This window comes from Chiroxiphia lanceolata (assembly GCF_009829145.1).
Source record: "Chiroxiphia lanceolata isolate bChiLan1 chromosome W unlocalized genomic scaffold, bChiLan1.pri scaffold_51_arrow_ctg1, whole genome shotgun sequence".
NCBI lineage: Eukaryota > Metazoa > Chordata > Aves > Passeriformes > Pipridae > Chiroxiphia > Chiroxiphia lanceolata.
The window spans coordinates 80058-97952 of record NW_022476503.1 but is presented as its reverse complement, the minus strand read 5'-3'; the positions used below and the strand labels follow the sequence as shown (position 1 = coordinate 97952).

The following is a 17895-nucleotide window of genomic DNA, read 5'->3' as shown; positions in this document are numbered from 1 at the left end:
CTCAGCCCGGCCAAGGAGCTGCCACGGGGCTGGGGGAGAAGGGTTGTGGGGAAGGAACAACTCCTGGGAGGGCAGAGCAGGGCAGAGTCCTTCTGATCTCCACAGTGGGCTGCAGGGATGAGGGCTGGTCACAGCTCCAGATCAAAGCAGGAAATTTCCCAGAAGGTATTTGCAAGAGGCACAGACAGACAGGGGGGACCTTCAAGAGAATGAACCAGTTCTTTCAGTGTTATACTCTGGGTTATCTGGGTGCTGACTGCGATAGACAAATCAATCTCAGAGCACAGGACACTGCAACTTGAACTCTGTTAGATTAGAGGGGATTGAACCTGAGAGTATCAGACATCAAAACTGTCTTATAGAGAGTTATAGCATCAGTGTCACTTTTCCAGCTTGCTGAGGGTTGCTCTGACATTGCCATCAGAGCCTGCCCAGCCAGAGATGCCCCTGGGCAGTGCCCTGTGCTGCTGGGAGGGCTTTGCAGGGCAGAGCTGAGCCCCCAGGGCTGGGATGGGCTCTGGCAGTACTGCCAGGGCCCAGCCCTGTGCCCAGGGAAGCAGCTGCTGGCAGGGACAGCTCCAGGCAGCAGAGCCCTGGGCAGGGAGTGGGGGGCAAGTGCCCCCAAGGCCTGGGGGAGGGGGTGTTCAGGCAGCTCTGGGGACCCTTCCCTGCAGCTCTGCTGGGCACTGTGTGCTGGGCCATAGAAATGAGGATTCCTGCAGTGGAAAAGAACCTTCCCCAGGTGTGATGGTAAAAATAGAAAACACAGGTACAATTATTCTAACTTCAGACTAAGCTTCTACTCTGCAGCTCCAGCTCTTCTGAATCATGGGTATAGAGAGGGAACTTTTGTATTCAAGATGTGTTACCACTGACATTCCTTGTATGTCTGAGAGCTCTACGAAAAAAGTTATATGTCACACTGTAGCAGAGCAAAACTGACTCCTTGGCAGTGCATTTGGTGACATTTAACACATCGATTTCTTTTAGAAACGGAGTTGCTTTTTCACAGAGGTCTGTCTTAACTGTTCCCTGTCCTTTCCTTTTCTGAACAGGTCTTATGCTAAGAAATAACAAATGTCCAACAGCAGCTCCATGCCCCAGTTCCTCCTCCTGGCATTTGCAGACAGGAGGGAGCTGCAGCTCCTGCACTTCTGGCTCTTCCTGGCCATCTCCCTGGCTGCCCTCCTGGCCAATGGCCTCATCCTCAGCGCCGTAGCCTGTGACCACCACCTGCACACCCCCATGGGCTTCTTCCTGCTCAACCTCTCCCTCATAGACCTGTGCTGCATCTGCACCACTGTCCCCAAAGCCATGCACAATTCCCTCCATAACACCACAGCCATCTCCTACATGGGATGTGCTGCACAGCTCTTTTTCTTTTTCTTCTTCATGTCAGCAGAGGTTTCCCTCCTCACCGTCATGTGCTACGACCGCTACGTTGCCATCTGCAAACCCCTGCACTACGGGACCCTCCTGGGCAGCAGAGCTTGTGCCCACATGGCAACAGCTGCCTGGGCCACTGGCTTTCTCAATTCTCTGCTGCACACAGCCAATACATTTTCCCTGCCCCTGTGCCAGGGCAATGCCCTGGACCAGTTCTTCTGTGAAATCCCACAGATCCTAAAACTCTCCTGCTCAGGCACGTACCTGAGGGAAATTGGGCTTCTTGCTTTTAGTGCTTTTCCTTTTCTGGGTTGCTTAATCTTCGTTGTTTTCTCCTATGTACAGATCTTCAGGGCTGTGTTCAGGATCCCCTCTCAGCAGGGACGGCACAAAGCCTTTTCCACCTGCCTCCCTCACCTGGCCGTGGTCTCGATCTTTGTCAGCACTGGCATATTTGCCTACCTGAAGCCCCCCTCCATCTCCTCCCCATCCCTGGACCTGGCCCTGTCAGTTCTGTACTCAGTGGTTCCTCCAGCACTGAACCCCCTCATCTACAGTCTGAGGAACCAGGAGCTCAAGGATGCCCTGAGAAAAATGATGACTGGATGCTTTTCTGGAGCAATTATGTGCCTGTTTTCTGGTGTGTAGCATTCAGAATGGGAGTCCTTAATGGCCCAGCCTTCCTGGTCAGGTTTTTCATGGAGGTCATCAGGTTCTTCTGGCAATAATTTCCTGTGCAATTAAATATTCTTAGGCACCTGCCTTCTAATTTTATGTCCACCTTTTGATTTTGACACAGGGACTGTATAAACGATGAATTCTGCTTGCTGAGTATTTAAACAAAATAAAGGACCCTGCAGTGCCTTCTTTGTCCAAGACCCTTCTTCTTAGATGTTCCTAAAGGACAGCACACTGCAGGACAGGGTGTATTTGCAAGTGGGAAGGGGACAATAATCCCAGTCCAGCAGCACTACCAGGGAGCAGCAGGGCTTGGTCTTTGCAGAGCTGCTCTCTTGCCACTTCCACACTGTCCTCCTGAGCCCCTTTCTCGCTGTAAGGCCTGAGTGCTCCCTGAGCACAGTCCTGGGGGCTGGAAGCCCTTGGAGCACAGGCAGGGACAGGCCCTGGGAACTTGTGAAGCAGAGCTGGGCTCCCTTCCAGCATCTCCAGGATGCTGTGGGATCTTCTGAGGCCACTGCATGGACTGGGTCACTTCTTCTGTGACCTTGCTCCAGGACTGGAACTCTCCTGCAGTGTCCCCATGACACTCCTGCTCTCTGCTTTCCAGGTTTCATTTTCAGATCCAGTCTTCCCCTCCTGTTCCCAGGGACATCCTGGGAGTGCTTCAGAGCTGCCATCCTGGGGCAGCTCCTGCCCAGTGTGGGCAGGCACAAGGTCTCTCCACCTGCTCCTCTCCCCTCCCCAGTGCCACTGTTCTCTGCAGCCTCCTCATCCTTGCCCAGCACAGCCCTCCTGGCACAGTTGGACACAGCCCTTGTTCTATCCCCTCCTCAGGCACCTGCCCAACCCCCTCAGCTCCAGCCTGAGGGCCAGAAACCTTCAGGGCAGGGAGGCACTGGGCAAAATGCTGAGCAAACCTTTCAGCTGCACTCAAATCCAATTGGAGGGGTTGGCCTCGAGGGAGAAATCCCTTTTAATTCTCCAGAACCACCAGGACAAACTGTTTTGTGTCCTGGGCACTCCTCTGGAAGTGTGGGCTATGGAAAAGGTTTTGGTGTCAGGGCTATTGAGAAGGCTGGGCAGTGTCACTGGGAGACCTCTCCCAAACCCTTGGAAAGGCCAGAGCCATCCCAGAGCTTCCTGGGGCCTTGGCAAAGGCAGACATGGAAGCAGTCTGCAAACAGGGCAGCAAGGAAGGTTGGGAGAGTTCCAGCCTACTCAGGCTCAGCAGGGAAGGGGATAGGGCAAGTCCTGCTGTAGGCATTGCCAGGCATGGGAAGGACAAGGCAGGGATTGCAGAACCCCTGTGGGAGGGAATAGAGGATGTTGTGTGCCCAGACTTTGTCAAGGCCCTTGACACGGTGTCCTGTGGTCTCCTTATGGCCAGACTGGCGAGAGCTGGACTGAAGACGTGGAAGATGTGGTGGGTGGGAAGTTGGCTGAATGAAGAGTGTCAAATAAAATCCATGGTACAACTTCCTCTTGGCAGCAACTTCCTGGTGAAATCCCTCAGTGATCAGCAATGCAGAAGAGCTCTCTAAATAATGGGACAAAATGTATTTTAAAGTCCTTTGTGAATGATGCCAAATTTCAGGGAATTCTTGAGCAACCTTTCCTGGTTTAAAGACACATATCAGGGCAGGAACACCAATCAAATGAACTCACTCCCCTTTTATTCCCTACCAATACAGGGAGACAAAATACAAGGAGTATAAGTGAAAAAAATAACAGTTTACTGACAAGAAATTTAGCAGCAAAAACAGCAACACCAACAGAAGAGTTCAAAGCAACAGCAGAGAGAGAAATTGCCTCCTCTATCCCCCCCTGCCCCAACTCCCTTTTGTAAACAGATAAAAACAGGGATCAACACATGCCTCCCTTCTCCCTTTTCCCCCTGAATGAACAAAGAACAAAAACCAAAACCATGGGAAAGAGGGGGCCAAGTAAAATGTGGGAAACTCTCTGGTCTGAGATCAGTTGTGCTGCCCAAGAACACGCTGACTCCAGAGGTGTCCAAGCGGGGCAGAGCCGGCGACTCCGGTCCGTGCGGCGGCGGGGGGGAGGCAGCGGCTCTGCTTGATTCCATGGAGTTCTGGGGAGGCACAGTGGCCCCTTGGTTCCAGGAGGCTCTGAGATGTCTCAGGGTTCCTTTTGTTTCAAAGAGACCCTGCATGTCACAGTGGGCCCTTGGTTCCATGAGATTCCCCAGTGTCCCTGCATTCCTTTGGTTCCATGAGGCCCTGCAGTGTCACGGTGCCACTTGATTCCGTGATGTTACAAAGAATCAGAATGGCCCCTTGATTTAAGGCCAGCTGCACATGGGGCTGCCTTAGGGGGAGTGTGGGCACCCAGACAAGGGAGTTGTCACCCCCCTGGACTCAGCCCTGGGGTCACCACATCTGGACTGGTCTGTCTGTCTGTGAGGTTCCTCATTCTGGAGGAAGGAGGAAGAACTGGAGAGGGTCTAGAGGAGATCTGACAGGATGGAGCTTTTCTCTGTATTGGAAATAGAATGAAATCTCCACAAAGAGTAGCGTGGAAGGTTCAGACTGAAGGTGACGAAGAAGAAATGTCACTCCACAGGGACCCTCGTGCTGCAAGAGGCCACCCAGAGGGAGTCAGGATCAGCCCATGGCTTTGTGTTCCAGGGAACAGCCAGAGCTGGTGCAGAGACATCAGGGAGGGTCTAGAAATGCTGCTGGGAGGGGGTGGGAAAGTAGGAGGGGTGTGTGCAGCCTGCAAGGCCAGAGCAGCAGCAGGGCCAGGGCAGGACAGCCTGCAGGAGAGATGGCCAAGGGCTCTGGCAGGGCTGCAAGGCCCAAAGGCACCCAGGCCTTTGTCCCCTTGCCTCTGGCAGCTGCCTCTGCCACTCAGGCCACCACAACCAACTTGCCTGGCAGGTTCTGCACTTGGTTTCTGCCTCGCCCCTCCCTCAGCAGCCTGGCAGGGGTTGCCCAGTTTTGGGCCTTGGTTGTTCCTCCCCCTCCCATCCCAGTGCCCCCCAAACAGCCCTGAGCCAGCTGGGAGGGACAGGATCTGCTGGGCCAGGGCCTGGGTGATAGAGGTGATAGAGGTGTTCTCCAAGTGATCTTGATGCTGAGTGTCTCCTCAGGAGATCCACTGACCCTGTATGATCAACCTTGCTCCTTACCTCCTAACTTCACCAGTTCTGACATGGCCCATCTTGGACTGACAGCTGATGCAACTCCAAACACACTGTGGGATCCATTAAAACACTGAAAAACAAATTATTTCTATTCCTTTAATTGTCTTCAAGTCTTCAAGACGTCTACAGCTAATTAGAGTTCTTTTTTAAGTTTAGCTAAGGAGGTAGATTTTAAAGTGGAAGTCATGAAAAATATATATTTTTTGATTAATAGGAATGATTTACACAGAGCCTTGGGATGCAAGAGAGTCAGGGCACAAAGGATTTGGATCCAAAGACAAGGGTCAAAAGACATTAGTAGCACTTAATCATTGACCAATTGAACAGTTATCAAGTGGTTCAATAGCATTTGCTACAATTTTAACAGTGACTGATGTTAAACAACACCACAACAACAGATTGTAGATTCACAACAACAACATTCCCACCACAGTCAATTCACACCCACACTCAGGCAGAGATGTGTGGACACATCAAGAGCTGGGTGTGCAAAGGTCCCTCTCCAAAATTCTCCTGGTTGTCAGGGAAACACTCCCACCAATCCCTTTGTGTTTCCCACCAGATAAGGGTCCCAGCTGGAGGAGTGTTTGTGGAGGGGGATCAGAATTGTCCTGGGCATCAGCGCCGGTCTTTGGAGTGTTGCAAACTGGAGGGTTCCCGAGCTGGGAGAGGCTGCCAGAGGTGTCCCACTGAGAGGGAGGTGCTGGGGAGCTGCCAGGGCCTCCCTCAGCCCCGCTGGCTGTGGGCTCCCAAGGGGACTGGCTTTAGCTATCTGCTGAATTTCCATCCTGGTGTCAGGAATGACTGGAGTTTCCAAAGTATTTGGGTATTGTATCCAAACTGTTCCATTTGGATTCTGATTCAGGTAGGGAGTTTTCCAATGTTTTCATGGGATGACTGATTATCCTGTGTTCCCAGCTCTTACACCCATCCCAGTCAGCTGGATGGTTTATTGACAATCTGTCCCGAGGGGCGGCACCTCCGATGCCATAGAAACCCCTCCCCTGCATTAGGAAACCTTTGGAATTCAGGAGCTGTTCCAGTGGAGCATGAAAATGAACAGCAATTTTCCTAAAGCCCAGCCCCAAGCAGAACAAAGGCAGGCCCCATCAGTGGCAGAGCAAAGGTCCCCCCATGGCTCTGTGCCTGTGGCCGCTGAGGCGGCAGCGCAGGCCCGAGGCGGTGCCGGGTCCCGGTGCAGCCGGGGCAGAGCGGCGGCTGCGCGAGCGGCAACCCCGGCGGTGAGTGCGGCAGCCCCGTGGCAGCGGCGGCTCCGGGCACAGAGGCCGGCGGCAGCCGCTGTGGCTCATGGAACCGAGTGACCATTGGGACACTGCAGGGCCTGCTGGAATCCAGGGGCCGGTGGGACCCTGGGGAGACTCTTGGAGCCAAGGGAACCCTGGGATGTTTGGAACATCCTGGAATCCAGGAGCCATTGTGACACTGCAGGGCCTCATGGAACCAAGGGAATCTTGGGACATAGTTGAAACTCAAATCATCAGGGCCATTGTGACACTCCAGAACCTCATGGAACCAAGGATCTGTTGTGACACTGAGAGACCTCATGGAACCAAAGGAACCCTGACAGTTTTTGGAACCTCATGGAATCAAGGGGCCATTTCTGGCAGGATGCTCTGCTCTGATAATAGCTAAACAATGGTCAGAGAATGCAAACAATGCAATCTCTCTGTAGTGAGTTACTGCTGGTGTCATAATGCTGGTTTTAATGTTGAATTATGCTAAACCCAAAATGCTTCATGAAACTTCAAACACGGGCCAGAAGGCAGGGCAGGGGTGGAGCAGACATGCTGAAGTGTCCTCAGTGCAAAGCGAACATGGACTTCTGACCTGGTCCCTTGATGTCCCTCCATGGAGGGACAACCAACCTCTTGCAGGTGGGGTGAGAGGCCCGGGCTGGGAATGGGGGTTGCAGGGGCTGCTCTGTGACAGTGGCCCTGGGCCACCTTCCCAGGCTGTCCCTGGAAAAAAGACACAGCCCAGCCCCTGCTCTGCTGGTCCCTCGGGTCTGTGCCAGGAGCTCTGGCTGTGCAAGGACACTGCTGTGTGCCCCCACCCTGCACACTCCCACTCTCAGCTGGGCACTGGCATTTGCTTTGCCAGGGCATTCCTGGAGCACTTTGCTGACAGGGACTGTGGAGGAAGAGCCTGAAGCCTTCCTGCCCTGCCCTCAGGAGATGCCCTTGGCTGCTGGAGGTGCTGGTGTGGAGCCCAGCTCTGTGCCAGCAGTGCCCAGGGCCTGTCCCTCCCTGTGATCCCAGCACGGACACGCAGCAGGACTGTGCCCAAGCTGCCAGAGCACTCAGGCCTTGCACCCACAGCAGGGCTGGGAAGGACAGTGTGGAGTTGGAAAGAGCAGATGTGGAAGGAGCAAGTGCCCTTGTCCCTGGCTGTGCTGCTGTGCTGGGAGTCTCTTCCCTCCAGCTCTGCACACAGGCACTGTCCCTGCAGCTCCTGAGAAGGGCTGAGGAAGCATCTTGGACACACAGGACAGGGCAGGGAACTTTATTCTACTCAAATGTACAGAGAACAAGCCTTTTGAAAGTCTTTGAATTACAGAAGAATGGTAGATATTGATGTAGAAATCCCATGAGCAATGCCATTGATTTGTGGATAATATTAGAAAAGTAGAAAAAGGATAAGGAAATACACTGATGATAAAAGGGATATAGAGGAGAAAAAGGGCTTAGATTGCAATGAGTTACGTTTGGAATGTTCTGCAGAAGAAAAGACACACTTTATTTTTGCCTATAAATGTAGCTACCAGTTTCCTCAAAGAGTCTGTCAGTTCATGATTCCTGAGGCTGTAGATGAGGGGGTTCAGTGCTGGAGGCACCACCGAGTACAGAACTGAGAGGGCCAGATCCAGGGATGGGGAGGAGATGGAGGGAGCCTTCAGATTTGAAAATGGTGCAGTGCTGAGAAACAGGGAGACCACGGCCAGGTGAGGGAGGCAGGTGGAAAAGGCTTTGTGCCGTCCCTGCTGAGAGGGGATCCTCAGCACAGCCCTGAAGATCTGCACATAGGAGAAAACAATGAAAATGAAACAACCAAAACAAAAACAAGCACTAACCCCAACAAACCCCACTTCCCTGATGTTGGAGTGTGAGCAGGAGAGCTTGAGGATGTGTGGGATTTCACAGAAGAACTGGCCCAGGGCATTGCCCTGGCACAGGGGCAGGGAAAATGTATTGGCTGTGTGCAGCAGAGCATTGAGAAATGCAGTGGCCCAGGCAGCTGCTGCCATGTGGGCACAAGCTCTGCTGCCCAGGAGGGTCCCGTAGTGCAGGGGTTTGCAGATGGCAACGTAGCGGTCGTAGCACATGACAGTGAGGAGGGAAAACGCTGTTCCAAGAAAGAAGACAAGCAGAAAGACCTGTGCAACACATCCTGCATAGGAGATGGTCCTTGTGTCCCAGAGGGAATTGTGCATGGCTTTGGGGACAGTGGTGTAGATGCAACCCAGGTCTGTGAGGGAGAGGTTGAGCAGGAAGAAGCCCATGGGGGTGTGCAGGTGGTGGTCACAGGCTACGGCGCTGAGGATGAGGCCGTTGGCCAGGAGGGCAGCCAGGGAGATGGCCAGGAAGAGCCAGAAGTGCAGGAGCTGCAGTTCCCGCCTGTCTGAGAATGCCAGGAGGAGGAACTGCGTGAGGGAGCTGCTGTTGGGCATTTGATGCTTCTTAGCACAGGGTCTGCTCAGAAAAGGAAGCCACAGGGTAAAGTTTAGACAGACGCCTCTGATAATATCACTCCAGATTTCAATACAATTCATTTCAAGATTAAATCAAATTTTTCTCTCTAATATGTGCTGGCAGAAGGTTGTGTGTAGTAGAAGCTCTTGCTATGTGCTGCCAAAGAGTTCAACTTGTCCTTCCAGGCCAGCACTGTAGTTGTGCTGGACAGAACAGGACAGGAGCCCTCCTGCAGAGAAGCCAAGGGCTGGGACAGGAGACTGCCCACCCCCAAGGGAAGGCTCAGCACTGCCCAGGATCCTGCCTAGGCAGAGCTGGACCTTGCTGGGGGTAGCTCCAAACCCAGCAGCACAGGTCCAGCAGAGAGGGCAGGGTCCCACAGGGGAGATGGTCTCCAGGTAGAGGCAACTCTTTACCCAGCACACAGTTCCCAGCAGAGCTGCAGGGAAGGGCCCCCAGAGCTGCCTCCCCCAGGCCTTGGGGGCACTTGCCCCCCACTCCCTGCCCAGGGCTCTGCTGCCTGGAGCTGTCCCTGCCAGCAGCTGCTTCCCTGGCACAGGGCTGGGCCCTGGCAGTGCTTCCAGAGCCCATCCCAACCCTGGGGGCTCAGCTCTGCCCTGCAGAGCCCTCCCAGCAGCACAGGGCACTGCCCAGGGGCATCTCTGCCTGGGCAGGCTCTGATGGCAATGTCAGAGCAACCCTGAGGAGGCTGGAAAAGTGACACTGATGCTGTCTATAAGACAGTTCTGATGTCTGACACTTTCAGGTTCAATCTCCTCTAATCTAACAGAGTTCCAGTTTCAGTGTCTCTTCCTGTGCTCAGAGATTAAATTCTCTGTCACAGTCAGCACCCAGACAACCTAGAGTATAACACTGAAAGAACTGGTTCATTCTCTTGAAGGTACCCCCTGTCTGTCTGTGCCTCTTGCAAATACCTTCTGGGAAATTTCCTGCTTTGATCTGGAGCTGTGACCAGCCCTCATCCCTGCAGCCCACTTTGGAGATCAGAAGGACTCTGCCCTGCTCTGCCCTCCCAGGAGTTGTTCCTTCCCCACAGCCCTTCTCCCCCAGCCCCGTGGCAGCTCCTTGGCCGGGCTGAGAGCTGAGCCTGGCAGGCAGCAGAGTCCCTGCCCCAGCACACAGAGCCCTGGGGGCAGGACCCTGCTCTGCCCCACAGCCCTGGGCACCCCTGGCTGCACCCCCACCTTCCCACCCCACAGCCAGCCCTGCCACAGGGAACCTTCTGGCCCTGGGCCTCTGAGGGGGCAGCAGCAAGTCCTGCTCTGCAGCAGCTTCTCCTGCTGCACCCCAGCAAATCCAGCAGAGCCATCCTGACAGCTCCTGCCACTGCTGCCATTTGGCAGCTGGCAGAGGCACTTGCAGCAACTCACCTGCACTGCTCTGCAGCCACAGCCTGACCCTGGCAAAGGGCTGGCAAGGTTCCTGCCCTGAGCAGCTCTGCCCTGTCCTCCCAGCCCAGGATCCCTTCAACCTCCTGCTCCCTTCTCCTCTCTGCCCTTGCTGCCTGCAGCTCCTGCCCTGCTCTGCCATATGGCCACTTCCCCTGCACTGCAGCAACTGGCAGAGTCCTGCTGAAAGATCCTGGAAGCTGTGGGATGTGGCAGCTTGAGGAGATGCCTCCAGGAAGGCAAGTTGAACTTTCCTACAGCCAGACAATTCTTCCTTCAAATCCTGGGAAGGTTTCTCCTGTAGTGAGAGCTCAGTCCCCTCCCAGCCCAGGCTGCCTCTCATCTCTCTGCCTTCTCTCCTGTGCCCTGGGTGCTGCAGGCAGTGCCCTCAGCCCTGCTGGGCTGTGCAGAGGAGCTGCTCACCAGCAGAGCTGTCTCTTTGAAGCTCTTCTTGCTTGACAGGAGCTCCCTGTGTGCCAGGAGCCCGGCCCAGCTCAGCAGCACAGCAACAGCCCCAGGCAGCTCTTACTCTGCCTCTCTGGGCTCCCTCCAGCTCTCCCTGGGGCTCCAGGGGAACCTGCTGGCACACAGCTGAAGGAAATAATGATGTGCCTTCTCTCAGCTGGGCACACACACTTCTTTCAGCACTGTCATTTCTCCAAACAGACACACAATTAAGTCCAAGAGTCCCCTTTTCATGTCCCATCATTGCACAGGAAACCCAGACAGTGGCCAGGAGGGATCTCCTTCACCTGCACTGAGGGAAGGGACTCAGCTGAGTCAACGGAGGTGTCTCCTTGTGGCTCCGCAGACCTGGGGCCAGAAGGACACTCAGCTCCCTCCACAACCCCCATGGGCTGGGATTCCTCCTGCCCCACTTCAGTGGGCCCAGAACAGGCCCCTGCAGGTGACTTCTTGTCCCAGCTCCCATGGCAATGAATGAAGACCAAATCCAGGAGTGACCTGCTGGGACGCAAAGCCCTGGTTCCTTCTGAGGGGCCAGAGGTGACCGACATTCCTGCTGGGAACTGCAGGCTCCAGTGGAGCAGTTCCTAGGGACAGGGCAGCAGCTGTGGGATCTCCTTGGAGGCTGCTGGGACATTGCTTTGGCCAACTTCAGTGGGAGAAGGGGTCCACATGTAGGACAGGGGAACCTGTCACTGTTCCTTCTGTCCAGGGCAGCCCCTAGAGGTGCTCAGGTGACCAAATGGAGTCAGGTGGCACAGGTAGAGAGATCTCTCTCCTCTTCTTTATCAGGGTATATTTTACATGTCCTCAGAGTACAATGGCAGTTGTCTCCTGGACGTCCCTTCACTGCTGAACCTAATTGAGGGCAGCTGAGCCTGGGTTGAACAGCCAAAGAGGGGCCTGTAGTGCTAGGGGAGGTGCCAGGGCTCTGCAGCACAAGTGCAGCAGCTGCCCTGGACAGCACAGGGCCTGTGCAGGAAGCCCATCCCCATTCCCAGCAGTTGTGGGACAGGCACCACCCAGGGCTTCTCAGACCCATTGGGTGCCTTTGGGGCAGGGAGTGAATCCCAGCCCTGCAGGGACACAAAGGCTGGGAGAGAAGGCCAAGGAGACACAGGAGAGAAAGAGCAGGAGAGAGGTGTCCTCAGTGGGAAGGAGCTTCTTAAACCTGTGCAGCTGCTCCAGGGGATGAACAAATTGGGTGAACTTTTGTGGGTGAGGGTGAGAGGAGAGACTGGTTTGGGTGACCTTGTGGAGTGAGACAAAGAGCCCATTCAAGTTGGCTTTGATAACCCTGGAATTCACTGGAAAGGCCCCACGACAGGATGCAAAGAGTCCAAGAGGTTTTTTTCAGGGTCTTGGTGAAGACAGCCCTTGGGACACAGGCCTTTAGAGCACAGCTGCTCTAAAGGTTGGTGGACAACAGGGAGGCTGCATCTGCATCTGCTTCTCTCCAAGAGGAACCAAGAGGTTACCACAGTAACTGACCATAGCTATGAGAATGTATGCTGGTTACCATGGTGACTGACTGTAGGAATGGGAATGTATGCTGGTTGTCATGGTAACTGACGATAGCAATGGGACTGTATGATGGTTGCCATGGTAACTGACAGTAGGAACAGGAATGTATGATGTTGCCATGGTAGGTGATGGTAGAAACTGGAATGTATAATGGTTGCCATGCTAACTGACCGTAGCAATGCAGCTGTATGATGGTTGCCATGGTAACTGATTATAGCAGTGGACTGTATGATGGTTACCATGATAACTGACCACAGCAATGGGGATGTGTGATGGTTGCCATGGCAACTGACCATAAAAATGGGAATTTATGATGGTTGTCATGGTAACCAACTGTACCACTGGGAATGTACGGTGGTTACCATGGTAACTGACCATAGCAACGGGACTTTATGATGATTGCCATGGTAACTGACTGTAGCAATGAGAGCATATAATGGTTGCCATGGTAACCAATTGTAGGGATGGGAATGTATGATGGTTTCCATGGTAACCAACCGTAGCAACGTGATTGCATGATGGCTGCCATGGTAACTGACAGTAACAATGGGACTGTATGATGGTTGCTAGGGTAACTGACCATAGAAATGGCAATGTATGGTGTTTGCTATGGTAACTGACAGTAGGGATGGGGATGTATGATGGTTGCCATGTTAACTGACTGTAACAACAGGAATATATGCTGGATGCCATTGGTAACTGACTGTACCTGTGGGAACTATGATGGTTGCCATGGTAACTGACTACAGAAATGGGAATGTATGGTGGTTGACATTGGTAACGGACTGTACCAGTAAGAAGTATGATGGTTACCATGGTAACCAACCGTAGCAGTGGGAATGTATGCTGGTTGCCATGGTAACCAACCATAGCAATGGAAATGTCTGATGGTGTCCATGGTAACTGACTGTAGTAACAGGAATGTATGATAGTTACCATGGTAACTGACAGTAGGAATGGGAATGTGTGAAGATTGCCATGGTAACCAACTGTACCAGTGTGAAGTACGACGGTTGCGGTAGTAACTGACCGTAGGAAGGAGAATGGTTGCCATGGTAACCAACCATAGCAGTGGGAATGTATGATGGTTGCCATGGTAACTCACTGTAGCAATGTGGCCGTATGATGGTTGTCATGGTAACTCACCGTAGCAATGGTAATGTACAATGTTTGCCATGGTCACTGACCATAGTGACAAGAATGATGGTTGCCATGGTAACCAACTATGGCAATTGGAATGTATGCTGGTTGCCATGGTAACTGACTGTACCAGTGGGAAGTATGATGGTTGCCATGGTAAATGACTGTAGCAGTGGGAACTATGCTGTTTGCCACAGTAATTGACTGTAGCAATGGGAATGCATTATGGTTGCCATGGTAACCGACCGTAGAAAAGACACTGTATTATGGTTGCCATGGCAACTGACTGTGGCAATGGGAATGCATTCTATTTGCATGGTAACTGACCACAGCAATGGGAATGTATGCTGGTTGTCATGGTAACTGTGATTTCCTTAGGCTTTGAGCACGATATTTTCATCTGCAAACACATTAGTGAGTGCCCAGAGATCTCCCAAGATGGGCTTTAAAGGTCTCAAGCACATGAGCACTAGAGAGGGGCTAAGGAGATGTGGCCTCAATGGTGTGGAGACTGAGGACAGTACAGGACAGCCCTGAGAGGGCTTGAAGGGAGGATTTAGAGATGGTGGATCCTTCTGTCAGAGCAGAAAAGAGCATGAGAAAGAAAGAATTAATGCCAAGTTCAGCTGGGGAGGTCCTGAGTGAACATGAGGAAAAAGGAATTTCACTCCATGGAAAACACTGTGCTGCAACACCTCACCCAGAAGGAGTCTGGATGAGCCCAAGGCTTTGTGTGTGCAGGAAGAGCCAGGGAGGACGCAGAGATGTCAGTGCAGGAAGGTGCCAGCCAGGTGGGGCAGCCGGGGGGATGACGACAGCCTGCAGGGAAAGGGGCAGGGCATGGACACCGTAGGACAGCCTGGGCTGGAGAGGAGACAGGGAGGGGGAGAAGCTGAAAGGCCCTGACACAGCCACCTTCTGCAGGCCTTTGGCCAGGGCTGCTGTCTGTGCCCCTGAGGCCAGGAGGAGGGGAGTGGCCCTTGCAGCCCTGGGGCCTCATGGCCCCCTTGTCCCTGCTCAGCAGCCTGGCAGGTGCCACCCCATGGTCCTGCCCTTGGCATTGCACATCCCACATCCCAGTGCCCCAGGAAGAGCCCTGAGGAATGAGACAGGGACAGGATCTGCCTTCCCAGGGGATGGGGGTCAGGGCTTGGTCCTCTGGATTAAGGAAACAAGTCAATGTTTGTTCAGCATTAGAGCCACCTTTCCATTACTTGTCCATCCTTGTCATCACTGTCTGCAGTTTTCTATTCCAACTGGAATCTGGGGACACTTTCTGACTCCTATCCCTCAGTGGGACCCATTAACAGTACAAGAAACTTCAGTATTTCAAACTCATTTTGAGTTCTTGAAAAGTTGTTTGAACTTCCTCTCAGGGACTGAGTCTCACATAAACATCAACTCCCTCGAGGGTCATGAAATGCCTGGGGCTGTTGCTGTGCTGCTGAGCTGGGCCGGGCTCCTGGCACACAGGGAGCTCCTGGTAAGCAAGAAGAGCTTCAAAGAGACAGCTCTGCTGGTGAGCAGCTCCTCTGCACAGCCTAGCAGGGCTGAGGGCACTGCCTGCAGCACCCAGGGCACAAAAGCAAGGCAGAGAGAGGTCACACACAGCCTGGGCTGGGAGGGAAGTCAAGAGGAAGATGCACTGGAGGAGGAATCTTTCCTGGCTCCCTCACGGTGAGTCAGTATGAAGGGCAATGTGTCTGCAGTTGGGGCAAAGATCTCCTAATGCTGGCACATCCCTCTCCCTGCTGCACTATCCCAGGCACATCCCAGCAGAGTTCCCTTCTCCCAGGGATGGCTGCAGGGTTGTGAAGCCGGGCTGTGCCACCCAGGCTGCCCCAAGCTGTCCTGCAGAGCAGGGTCCTGCAGCCCAGGGCTGTGCTGGGCAGGAGCTCTGCCACTGCCAGGGGCAGCTCTCAGCTGGGCTGGGGAGCTCTCTCAGGGCTGGGCAGGGGCTGGGGGTGGAAAGAGCAAAGCCTGGCAGGGCAGGGCAGATTTCTTCTGCTATCCAGTGAGAGTTTCACGGGGCAGGACTGGTCACAGAACCAGAGCACCCCAGGATATTTTCCAGGGGATACTTCAAGGGGAAGGTCCAAGGAGGGATTTCTCTCAAGCTCTCAAGCCACATGCCTGCTGTTTTGAGTTGCAGAGGGAACTCTGAGAAGCTGCCCAGGGCTGAGAACAACTTGCTGTCACTGTTGGTGTCTGGGAGGTGGCCCAGCTGGCTCAGGGTGACGCTGCCCTGAGTGCCCAGTGGGCTCTGCCCTGGCCTCTCCCAGCTGGACCCTCCCTGTGCATTTCCTTGGTTCTCAGCTTGCCCCTGGTCCTGAGGTTGTTCCCTCCTTCTCTCAGTCAGGGTCACTGGGAGGGGAGTTCAAGCTACACAGTCCAACACTGGGTGCTGAGCCCTTGAGACAGGCTGAGACCTTGAGGGGTGTGGGATGGATCCCTCTGCTCTCAACAGTGTCTGGTGGTTTTTCAGACCAAACTGGGAGTGTGATCAATCTCCATCTCAGGAAGGAGCAAAGCCAGGGCAGTTGGGAACAAGAGAGAGGGACAGACCAGCTCCCCTCACTCTGCACAAAGCCCAGGACAATTCTCCTGCCTGGTAGGACCTGCTCTGTTCTCCCTGAGTGCATCAGAAGTACTGAGGGGTTCTGACATCCAGGAACACTCCTCAGGAGAGATGAGGGGAGTCTAAAAAAACCAAACTCAAACTTCTGAAACTGCCCTCTGCTCTCTTGGTTCTTCTAGGAGTGCAGATGCTGACAAATTCTTTTGCAGTGGGAGCAGTTTCATCTGACACAGCTGAACACCAGGACAGGCCCCTGTGCCCACCATGCCCATGACCCCACGGGTGCAGAGCAGGGCTGAGCCCTCACAGCCAGTGGGCAGAGGGTCTGCTCCTCATGGAAGATGTAGTGAGGCCCAAGCAGGGCTCCAGCCATGGAGCTGAAGGAGAGACTCCTAGAAAAGGAAAACCAACAGAGCAGTGAGAGGGGTGTTGGAAAGCAGCTTTGATTTTTCTTAGAGTGTTCTGCCCTAACTTGTCACTGTTATTTCAAACATGAACAGGTCCCCATGTCCAGAGGTAGCAAATGTCCAACAGCAGCTCCATGCCCCAGTTCCTCCTCCTGGCATTTGCAGACAGGAGGGAGCTGCAGCTCCTGCACTTCTGGCTCTTCCTGGCCATCTCCCTGGCTGCCCTCCTGGCCAACGGCCTCATCCTCAGCGCCGTAGCCTGTGACCACCACCTGCACACCCCCATGGGCTTCTTCCTGCTCAACCTCTCCCTCACAGACCTGGGCTGCATCTGCACCACTGTCCCCAAAGCCATGCACAATTCCCTCTGGGACACCACAACCATCTCCTACACAGGATGTGCTGCACAGCTCTTTTTCTTTGTATTCTACATGTCAGCAGAGTTTTCCCTCCTCACCATCATGTGCTACGACCGCTACGTTGCCATCTGCAAACCCCTGCACTACGGGACCCTCCTGGGCAGCAGAGCTTGTGCCCACATGGCAGCAGCTGCCTGGACCACTGGCTTTCTCAATTCTCTGCTGCACACAGCCAATACATTTTCCCTGCCCCTGTGCCAGGGCAATGCCCTGGGCCAGTTCTTCTGTGAAATCCCACACATCCTCAAGCTCTCCTGCTCACACTCAGGCTACCTCAGGGAAATTAGCCTTCTTGCAGTTTGTGGTTTTCTTTTTTTAGTGTGCTTTGTTTTCATTGTTTTCTCCTATGTGCAGATCTTCAGGGCTGTGCTGAGGATCCCCTCTGAGCAGGGACGGCACAAAGCCCTTTCCACGTGCCTCCCTCACCTGGGTGTGGTCTCCCTATTTCTCAGCACTGGCATGTTTTCCTACTTGAAGCCCCCCTCCATCTCCTCCCCGTCCCTGGACCTGGTGGTGGCAGTTCTATACTCGGTGGTGCCTCCAGCACTGAACCCCCTCATCTACAGCCTCAGGAACCAGGAGCTCATGGATGCCATACGGAAAATGAAGACTACATGTTTTTGAGATGCAATAAACTGTCTCTTTTCGTCTGCAGAACACTCATTGTATAACACATTTTGGGCCCAGCCTGCCTTGCTAAGCTTTTGATAGTGTTTGGGACGGGGGGCTTCCCTGTTTTTTCCCTCTGTTCATGTCATTAACACTGAAATTTTATTCTTCATCTGATATAGAATTCACTCTCTACCTCTTTTTTTTCACCCATAAAATATAGAAATCAGAAATCATGCTTTGTGTGCATTTAAACAAAATAAAAGTTTGTGCAACAAGGTATTTGTCAAACATCCTCCCTGTGTTAGTTTTTACATGAGGAATCACAATCTCTGAGTGGAAGAAAGGACATAAATGCTTTTTTCCAGATTCTTCCTCCAAGACCTCCCCTGAAGCTGGAG

General features: G+C 53.5%; 3 protein-coding genes across 3 annotated transcripts; 2 read left to right on the top strand and 1 right to left on the bottom strand.

Moving 5' to 3' along the window:
* Positions 1–1065: 1065 nt before the first annotated feature.
* LOC116781527 (olfactory receptor 14J1-like) lies at positions 1066–2034 on the top strand. The gene has a single exon (XM_032677191.1). It carries the CDS (start codon positions 1078–1080, stop codon positions 2032–2034), a length of 957 nt encoding a protein of 318 aa, XP_032533082.1. The 5' UTR covers positions 1066–1077.
* A 5918-nt stretch (positions 2035–7952) lies between these two features.
* LOC116781526 (olfactory receptor 14J1-like) lies at positions 7953–8921 on the bottom strand. Its single transcript, XM_032677190.1, has one exon. The coding sequence runs from the start codon at positions 8919–8921 to the stop codon at positions 7953–7955; it is 969 nt and encodes a 322-aa protein (XP_032533081.1).
* A 7646-nt stretch (positions 8922–16567) lies between these two features.
* Positions 16568–17509, top strand: LOC116781525 (olfactory receptor 14J1-like). Its single transcript, XM_032677189.1, has one exon. It carries the CDS (start codon positions 16583–16585, stop codon positions 17507–17509), a length of 927 nt encoding a protein of 308 aa, XP_032533080.1. The 5' UTR covers positions 16568–16582.
* Positions 17510–17895: the final 386 nt, after the last annotated feature.